Source organism: Limulus polyphemus, unplaced genomic scaffold (assembly GCF_000517525.1).
Source record: "Limulus polyphemus unplaced genomic scaffold, Limulus_polyphemus-2.1.2 Scaffold519, whole genome shotgun sequence".
NCBI lineage: Eukaryota > Metazoa > Arthropoda > Merostomata > Xiphosura > Limulidae > Limulus > Limulus polyphemus.
In genome coordinates this window covers 89,302-99,872 of record NW_013666129.1, presented here as the reverse complement: position 1 = coordinate 99,872, position 10,571 = coordinate 89,302, and the positions used below count along the sequence as shown (strand labels likewise).

The 10,571-nt window shown below is 32.9% G+C and overlaps 1 protein-coding gene across 1 annotated transcript in view; it reads left to right on the top strand.

Moving 5' to 3' along the window:
* LOC111085632 (protein DDI1 homolog) overlaps positions 1 to 10,571 on the top strand; it is an 18,448-nt gene that overhangs the window by 6,582 nt on the left and 1,295 nt on the right. The window contains exons 3-6 of the mRNA XM_022385156.1: positions 302 to 451; positions 1,438 to 1,520; positions 4,282 to 4,418; positions 6,821 to 6,876. Coding sequence (XP_022240864.1) covers positions 302 to 451; positions 1,438 to 1,520; positions 4,282 to 4,418; positions 6,821 to 6,876 — 426 coding nt within the window. The remainder of the gene's footprint in view (positions 1 to 301; positions 452 to 1,437; positions 1,521 to 4,281; positions 4,419 to 6,820; positions 6,877 to 10,571) is intronic.

Here is a 10,571-nt window from a genome sequence, read left to right as displayed (position 1 = left end):
GGTGGTTAATGAAAGTGTTCCAAAACGCGACACTAATTTCTTGACGACCTAATATAATAAAAATAAAGTTGGTAAACAATACTGGATAAAATAAACGATAAAACTCTAGCGCTTTCGACAGTTGGACCTGTCTTCTTCAGGGTTTCTTTGAATGAGATCACAGTCTCACGATTCATGCTTGTTTTTGCTGAGCTTATCTGTTACAGCTAGGTTAGGGGATTTACCTTTCTGGTGTAAGCTCTCGGATCTCTATGTTTGGATAGAAAAGTATTCCAGTTAATAGACAACTTACTGTTTTCAGCGAAGATCCAGTTCTTTCGATACTCAGTGTTTTGGAGTTGATCCTGTGAAGGACAGAGATAAGACTTTTTTGAATGCCATGGCCATCACGCTGTTTGAAGATGAATCCAGGCTTGGAAGAATGCACGTGCAACCAGTTATTAAGTGTGAGGTAGTGTCCTTTCTTATGGTTCTTGTTTAACGAGACAGAATGCCAAATAAAAGAAAACATTTCGGTCACGCAGATAACCCCTTGTTATTAACTTGTGTTTTAAAACTACTTATATTGATCCTAAAGTAAATATTTGTGTGAGCTCACCGGTGAGTTCATGAGCAATTATTTCGCAGTACTGAATGCTCCTTTAAGTCTCTAGTTGATTATCTGCAATTTTCAATATTTAACTAAAATCTCGCAGAGTTAAAGCAGTATAGGCAGATACGGAATATAAAGAATAAAAATAAGATCATAATACTTAGATTGGAGTGAGCAACACTGTGTACAATAGAAATATGTATATATATATATTTGATATAAACATTTGCAAATTTATCTGAGAGATGTTCTAATCATCACAGGAGCAATAGTTTAATCATTATCTAACATTACTATTTTACATTAATTTTAGTGTAATGGTGTGGAGATCTATGCTCTAATCAACACAGCAGCAATGGTTTCATCATTATCTAACATTACTATTTTACATTAATTTTAGTGTAATTTAGTGTAATGGTGTGGAGATCTATGCTCTAATCAACACAGGAGCAATGGTTTCATCATTATCTAACATTACTATTTTACATTAATTTTAGTGTAATGGTGTGGGGAGCTATGCTCTAATTAACACAGCAGCAATGGTTTCATCATTATCTAACATTACTATTTTACATTAATTTTAGTGTAATGGTGTGGAGATCTATGCTCTAATCAACACAGGAGCAATGGTTTCATCATTATCTAACATTACTATTTTACATTAATTTTAGTGTAATGGTGTGGAGAGCTATGCTCTAATCAACACAGGAGCAATGGTTTCATCAATATCTAACATTAATAGTTTACATTAATTTCAGTGTAATGGTGTGGAGATCTATGCTCTAATCAACACAGGAGCAATGGTTTCATCATTATCTAACATTACTATTTTACATTAATTTTAGTGTAATGGTGTGGAGAGCTATGCTCTAATCAACACAGCAGCAACGGTTTCATCAATATCAATGAAATTGGTTGAAAAGCTGAGGTCAGTGTTTTCTAACGTTATGTTTATGTTATCGAGTTACTCACATATTCTTTCTTTTTTGCCTGTTACAACATTCAGTGTACGGAACTCACTAAAATAAATCAGTGAGTTTTCTATTTTATATGTAGAATACACAGCATTTCTCAGTAATAATTTACGTGGTTAACTGTATTATTGACCATATTTTTGTTTAGATTTTTGTGACTTGTGTGCTGATGTAAATCCTGTAACTAACAAACTCATGAACACTTCAGTGCATATATAGTTTAGAAAAATGTGTTTAATCATATAAACAAGTTTACATGAACCCGAACGGGAAATACAAGGCTAGATATTTCTGTATCATATTTATTATACAATAAAAACACTTCAATGTTTTGTTCTTAAAAGACATGTAGTTGTAAACGGTACAGTTAAATTAGTAACGATTGAAAAACACAACAATCATAGGGATTTTTTTAGAATATTTGAAAAAAATAGTAAATTGTGAGAAGGTTGAGTCTTAGCACGAGTCATAGATAGTGACATGTAACAGCACTGGGTATTAGCACTACTTGTAAAATGTGACAGTGTAGAGCTTTATCACTACTTTTAAATAGTTATTTGTAACAACACTGGTTCTTAGCACTACTTGTAAGTAGCAATGTGTGACAATGTAGTCTTAGCACTACTTGTAAAGTGTGATAGTGTAGAGCTTATAACTACTTGTGAATAGTGGTGTGTAACTACACTGGTTCTTAGCACTACTTGTAAAGTGTGATAGTGTAGAGCCTTATCATTACTTGTAAATAGTTATGTGTAACAACACTGGTTCTTAGCACTACTTGTAAAGAGTATCATGTGACAGCATTCGATCTTAGCACCACTTTTAAATAGTGGCATGTAACAGTGTAGGGTCTAAGGGTTGGGTCTTACTCTAATAGCAATTAGTAACAAGTAATAAAATGATAAATGTGGTATTTTTTGTGTTTATATCAATTGAATCAAGATCGATAAGAAATATAATTATTACACTCTGATTTCATGAACGTATATTTCCAATATTGTAAGCGAATTTTAATTGTTTGAAATTGTCAAAACCCTATCCATTTCAATTTATCTTTGATCTTAAAATAATATAATTCCAAAAGTAATTTTAGTCGTGAGTGAAGCAGCAACTTAATCCCTAGTTGTTTTATATTTAGTTAAGTCCAATTACACAGGCCTGCGATGGTTTTATTGTCTTGACATTTTCACATGTTCTACAGTAATTCCTGTACGCTGGATCCGAAAATGATACCCATTTTTCTCCATCACGTACAGATTTTTCAATAAACGTCGTATGTACTTTTACATAAGTGAATCAATTTCATTGAAATCGGGTCACATTTTATTATGCTTAAAATTTTGACAACTACTGGCTATAGATTTCTTTTGACCAATCGCGACGTGAAAGTCTTATCTATCATTCTAGAACCCAAACATAATAATAAAAAAAATGTCCGTTGTGGTAAACGAAATAATAATTTGATCTAAATAAGAGTTTTTCCTTCCCGATCTGTAAAAAAATACTTACGTGATATAAAAAAATAAATATTGTTTTCGAAATCTGCGTAGCTGAATTATGGAAAATCTCTAATTATAACCAAAACAACTTTCATGAAGTTTAAAATCGCAGGCTTGTGTTATTCTAGAGCACAGTGGTAATCAGCAAATATGTGGAACCCTTTTGAGTGACCCTTCTTTGAATGAGTATTTTTGGTAATTAATAATGAACAAAAATTCTCTAAAAACTGATATTCAATGGAACTTCAACTTTGTAGAATGTAAAGAATTCAGCTTTCAAACATTTGTCTTTCCATTTACAATGGCCATGTTTAACCGCAAATAATGTGTCGTTAGTGGGTAGTCGTCTAAATTAAACATTTCTAACAATAAAGAAGATATTTTTACTGAGGAGTGGTCTAAGTTAGACATTTATAACAATAAAGAAGGTATTGTTACTGAGGAGTTGTCCAAATTAGACATTTATTACAATAAAGAAGGTATTGTTACTGAGGAGTCGTCTAAGTTAGACATTTATAACAATAAAGAAGGTATTGTTACTGAGGAGTCGTCTAAATTAGACATTTATAACAATAAAGAAGGTATTGTTACTGAAGAATCGTCTAAATTATACATTTAGAACAATAAAGAAGGTATTGTTACTGAGGAGTCGTCTAAGTTATACATTTAGAACAATAAAGAAGATATTGTTAGTGAGAAATCGTCTAAGTTAGACATTTATAACAATAAAGAAGGTATTGTTACTGAGGAGTCGTCTAAATTAGACATTTATAACAATAAAGAAGGTATTGTTACTGAGTAGTCGTCTAAATTAGACATTTATAACAATAAAGAAGGTATTGTTACTGAGGAATCGTCTGAATTATACATTTAGAACAATAAAGAAGATATTGTTAGTGAGAAGTCGTCTAAGTTAGACATTTATAACAATAAAGAAGGTATTGTTACTGAGGAGTCGTCTAAATTAAACATTTCTAACAATGAAGACGTCTAAACAACTTGTCACATCTTCATTAATACCCTCCTGAGACAGTTAAAATGACAACTAATATACAATATCATTGTTCTTGTTTGATGTGAACAGGATGAAATATAAATAATAACAGAGATGTTTTATGAATATTATTTGAAGCAAAATATATCTATATATTTCCGAACACAAAGTTTAATTTTGCATATAACATAATTTTCAAATAAAGGTTTTTAATACTGACAGGCTGACAGACCAGATTATCCCTGACACTACCTCAAAGTCTATTGCTCTCGGGCTCCCGCATCCCGAAGTGAAAGGAAAAGTTAAGTATTTGGATCTAACGTTAGGAAACTGGCAGCAGGTTTCTCAGTTTTGTGTAGGTAAGGAAATAATTCAAGTTTTATTTCAAAAAGTTTATTCTACAACTGATCTTATCACCAACCTAGTGGAGCTGATAAAAGCTAATTTACCTCGAAACTGCAGTTCTGAGATATATATAAACTCTAGTCTGAGATAGTCACGGATGTTTTCAACAACTGTCAGTTATTATGATCCATGTTTACAATTGTGTAGTAAGTTCTTACTTATCACTCCATCAAATTTTTATAAGTGTAGCCTAACTTTTGCAGAGGTCGTTGTTGTTGTTTGTATTAAGCACAAAGGGCTATCTGTGCTCTGCTCAGTTCTGGTATCAGGTCTTCTTATGACTGAACTAGTACAAAGGTATATCATAAAAAGATAAAGCCTGCGAAACTGGTGTGGGTGTGGCATCATGAGCTGATAGTAGAAAAAAAAAACAACTTCTATAGTAAAACACATTAGAAAGTAACAAATGAAACAGTTCAACTATTTTCTTGGGGAACTTACTAAGATACGGCTGAAAAACGGTGCTTGTTTCATCGTTTTGTAATATTAGATTCACGGGATTCTGAAAGTGAGGAACTGGTACCAAAAGTAGATTTACCCGCAGTGAAAATATTTTGTTACTCTTATTTATTACAAAACAGCGGGTCTCATGTAAGATAGGATTGAACATCATATCCAATAAAGCATGGTGTCGGTAGTTTACAGAGTAAATAAAATAGTACATCCATTTACCTGGGTGATTTAAGATGGAGTTTACAGAGTAAATAAAATAGTACATCCATTTACTTGGGTGATTAAAGATGGAGTTTACAGAGTAAATAAAATAGTACATACATTTAACTGGGTGACTTAAGATGGAGTTTACAGAGTAAATAAAATAGTACATCCATTTACCTGGGTGACTTAAGATGGAGTTTACAGAGTAAATAAAATAGTACATCCATTTACCTGGGTGACTTAAGATGGAGTTTACAAAGTAAATAAAATAGTACATCCATTTATCTGGGTGACTTAAGATGGAGTTTACATAGTAAATAAAATAGTACGTCGATTTACCTGGATGACTTAAGATAGAAAATGGTCGTTGACGCTTACAGTTGCATTTATTAAAGCATCACATTCATCACGCATTAACCATAATTTAGGCTTTCGGAAAGGAAATTTAGTTTATACTATTAATGCCAAAAACATCGTTAACAGCGAGAGCACACTTTGCATACACCAAGTTAGAAGGGTATATGAAATAAATTGTACTAATTTCTGGGTTAGATTGTAGTTGTGATCTATGTAGAGTGATTGTTTTGATCAGAAGTTGTTGTTAATCTGGGTTAGATTTTAGTTGTGCTTTATGTAGAGTGATTGTTTTGATCAGAAGTTGTTGTTAATCTAGGTTATATTTTAGTTGTGATCTATGTAGAGTGATTGTTTTGATCAGAAGTTGTTGTTAATCTGGGTTATATTTTAGTTGTGATCTATGTAGGGTGATTGTTTTGATCAGAAGTTGTTATTAATCTGGGTTAGATTTTAGTTGTGATCTATGTAGAATGATTGTTTTGATCAGAAGTTGCTGTTAATTACTTTTAATAATCTGAAAAACTACTGCTAGTCTAATGACTCGAGTAGCTCATTCAACGGCAACCTAAAATAAAGTTGCCGGCTATTGAGTACTATAAGAAGCTATAGTTTAATTAAGACCTTACTATTCCATTGTCTAAGTCTCATCACACTGTTATCCTGGTGTAAATGTACAGTAAAAATGGGCGTGTGCAACACGAACGAAACCATCTTCCCCTGTAGCAAAGAGTTTCGGAAAAGATTCTGAACTAGATGCAGGCAGATAACATGACAAATACAGTTCTTTCCACAGCTTGCCTGAGATATGTGGCGTCAAGTCATACCGCAAAAGGAAAGGCAACTTGTCTAAAATATTTGAATGCTCTTTGATTTTGCATCAGATATCTCAAACGGTGCAGGTAAAATAGTGTTAACGTGTGTTTAATGTTTGATCTCCCTATCTGTCTACACTTCGTATGTACAATTAATACTACGAAGCTCGAGGGAATCCCACGCTAGGAAAAACGGAGTAAACACTTAATTTTAGATTACATGATAATGTAACTTATTTAAAGTCATTAACTTAGATTGTCGGTGACTAGAAAGTATTTTTATTTTATTTGCGATTGTTGTTTCTATGACCAAAATACCTAAATTAAATGGTAGAATATGCATGAGATTATTTTGTATACCGTATGTACTTATGTTCTATGATAAAGTAATTAATTATCTATAAGAATAGCACTTTCTTTGTACATTTTATTCCATTTAGAAACGGGAAAATCATGTTGTAGACTGAACTACTTTATTAAAGTGTGTGTACAAATGGAAGATGTCCATGTTTCTTTGTTGTTTATTGCAGTGGAAGACGCTGTCCCAGAAATCACTTTTGGTGTTGATTTTTTGCGGAAAACTCAAGTAAGTGTTTATATTTGCGCAGTGCTTTCGCGAGAAAATTCTGAACATCCTTCAAGTTATCTAAATGGTGGACCTAAATTAGGCATAGAAATGGATATAAGTGGTAGACCTAAATTAGGCACAGAAGTGGGTATTTATCTTACCTACTTATAAATATAAATTCACTTTTTGTATAGTTATTACGGTGTGACAATTACCTATTCAATTATTCCTGTTGCAATTTCTTTAAAATTCTCCTGAATATTCAACCTTCTTGCGACATTTCTTTTAATGGAGAAGATGTCCAACATTGTAGCCGATTTTAAGAATTTTAAATTACTTTCAACTTTTAAAAACACTTTTCAGCTGTATATAACACTAATGGAACTGTAAATAACACAAATGAAGGTGCCAGTAGTACTACTGTAACTGTATATAACACTAGAGCTGTAGGTATCGTTACTGGAACTGTAAAAACACTACTGGAACTGTAAGTATCGCTACTGGAGCTGTAAAAACACCATTGGAACTGAAAGTAGCATTATTGGAGCTGTAAATAACACCACTGGAGGTGTAAGTAGTACTATTAAAACTGTAAATAATACCATTAAAGCAGTAAGTAGCACTATTGGAGCTAAATTTAACACCGCTACAGCCGTAAGTATCGCTACTGGAGCTGTATATAACACCACTGGAACGGTAAGTAGTACTACTTGAGCTCTAAATTAACACCACTGGAGCTGTAAGTAGCACTAATCAGGTTGTATATAACACCACTGGACTTGTAAGAAGCGCTACTAGTACTGTACATAACGCCACTGGAGATGTGAGTAGCACTACTGGAGCTATAGGTAACACTACTGGAGATGTGAGTAGCACTACTGGAGCTATAGGTAACACTACTGGAGATGTGAGTAGCACTACTGGAGCTATAGGTAACACTACTGGAGATGTGAGTAGTACTACTGGAGCTATAGGTAACACTACTGGAGATGTGAGTAGCATTACTGGAGCTATAGGTAACACTACTGGAGATGTGAGTAGTACTACTGGAGCTATAGGTAACACTACTGGAGATGTGAGTAGCACTACTGGGGATATAGGTAACACTACTGGAGCTGTAGGTAGTACTCTGCGAGCCATGAACACGTTGAATATACTACCAACACATTTTTAAAATAAAGAGCATTATTTAAAGAACATCAAAAGTCTCTGGATGAATTGTAGCTAGACTTTAGAGTTTAACAGCTAAGTCAATTCTGTCAGCACCTGAACTGGTTCTATCATCAGTGTTGCTTAGTGCTGCAGTTAAATGTTTGCACTATTTCACTCGTTTATTGTGTCCTATATTTTGAATTGCGTTGACGTCACACATTATTCTAAAAATGTACATGTAATAACGAAGCAACTCAAATCTAACTTCCAAATTCATTAAATCACAGTCTATTACAATGTATAAATACGTTTTAAACCCTCATTGTCTAACAATGAGTGACTCATCCTCAGGTTTGTGACTACCAGATTGATATTTCTTTCATGAAACACAGGCCTCTAATAATTCTGAAACAATTGATAATTATTCTGTCAGTTCTTTAGCATTTTTTTATTTTACATTCAAAATCGTTTTCTCTATAGTTAAGAATGGTTTGCCGTATGCCATTGGTCTAAATATCAGTTCTAATAATTGAGTTGTGCATTTTCTTTATAGCTAGATTCATTTGTACAAACATGCCATACCAAACTACTAAATAAATTGTAAATATGCATATGCTATATCATCTGTTAATGATCCAGCTTCATAATAGCCTGCACTATCCATTCTAGTTTCCTTTAATTCCAATAATACTGCCAATATACCTTTCTTTTGATATCTTACCAATCTCATATTTTCAAATTTACACTCCCATCTAGTGTCGGAAAGAGGTTTGAGAGTGATATTGGAAAATAAATTCAAAATAGCTAATGCTGCAAAAATAATAGTTATTCTTTGAAGAAAAACAAAAGAGTTCTATTTTTTACCAGTTGCAAGAAATTTAAATTACCACACAGTACATTGTTCAAAGAATGACAACCAAAAGAAATAAAAATATATAATATTTGATTGTAACAAACTAGATTGCGTGCCTTTGTGTTGGCCTATCATATTTGCACAGTTATTACACCTTTGACCTCAGCAAACCTCGGACGGTATTCCATTTTTTATAACCTATTCAAGAATAACTTTTGATTATGCAGATAATGTTGTCTCTTTAAAAGACAACTAATTAATAATTAACATGTTAATATTTTTTAACATTTATTTCCATTGCTTGAAAAATCGTTTCTGTTAAAGCAGCCGATAACAGCTCCTGATATATTTAAAGCAGGGGTACTTTCTATCACCATAGAGAAGTACTTCATATGCTTAATTTTTAAAACAACTGCAGTAGTGACATCTATAGTAATTCAATGTAGACAACTAAGCTCAAAGAATGACGACTTGTTATGTTACTTGTGAATACAAGAAATACTTTATTCATCACTGGATCAAAATTTACCATCAATTGCACTTGAGCTAAAAAGATTCAGTTTCCATGGTGATTTTGCCTTATGAATAGGTCCGCGAAAAGCGTGATTTCTCTCTGATAAATATCTAAATGTTGTAATTATCTTATTAAATATACTTGTTAAATTGTTGCTTTTTAATCTTCATTAAAGTTTGAGCTACCTTATTTAACGTAAATTTCGTTTCCGAACGGATTTCCAATTCCTTCCATTTCATATGCAAACTGCTTTTCTCGTCAAGTTCTGGAAATTTTTAAATATATTGGCAGGAATAAAAATTTTTACTAGTCAGCTGTGTCTTCTTGTCCCAAACAAATATTAGAAAGAAAAGCAGAACAATCCGTCTTGATTTAAAAATGCATCATTCATGGGCGTGGATTTTTTTCAATCATTTTCATTTGCTGAAAATAATATTAATGTAACTGACTCTCATTAGATGCAAAAGTAACGCCTTTAACTCGTAAAGGTGTCCCCCCCCCCTGGTGTGACAGCGGTAAATTTACGAACATACAACGCTAAAATCCGGGGTTGATTCCCCGCGATTGACACAATAGATAGCCCAGTGTGGCTTTGTTCTTAAACAAACAACCATGACTTAGTAGGGTAACTCTTGTTTGGTGGTCTATATCTTATGACAATAAACCAATACCTGGAATGTAGAAAACCATCTTCTGCTGCTTTGATATCATTTTTCCTGGTCATCATTTTCTTATAATTTATTTTTAAATATTGCTTCTGTCAATGTACAAGGAGTGTAATACTTATAAATGTGCCCTTTTGTTGTTTTTGGCTTTCCTGTTATTGTTTTCTCTCTTCTATTTTGGGCACGGCCTAGTTATTAGTGTGTTGGACTGTGAAACTGAAGATACATGGTTTGTGTCCCATTGCCACAAAATTTCCATTGGTACTTTGTATCCGTGAGCGCATTATAGGAGTAATAATCAAATCCAGCTTTTTAAATAAAGTGACCCCAAGAGTTATCAGTGGATACTATTGACTAGCTGCTTTTCTTCTAATCTATCATTTCCAAATTAGGGACGACAAACGTTTTCTTTAGCCATTGGTAACTGAAAAAAATTAAACTGATTATTACTTTCCACTGATCTCAATAAAACAATATATAAAACAGAATAACGATGTAAATATTCATTGTTAAACGTGCAGTATCTTTC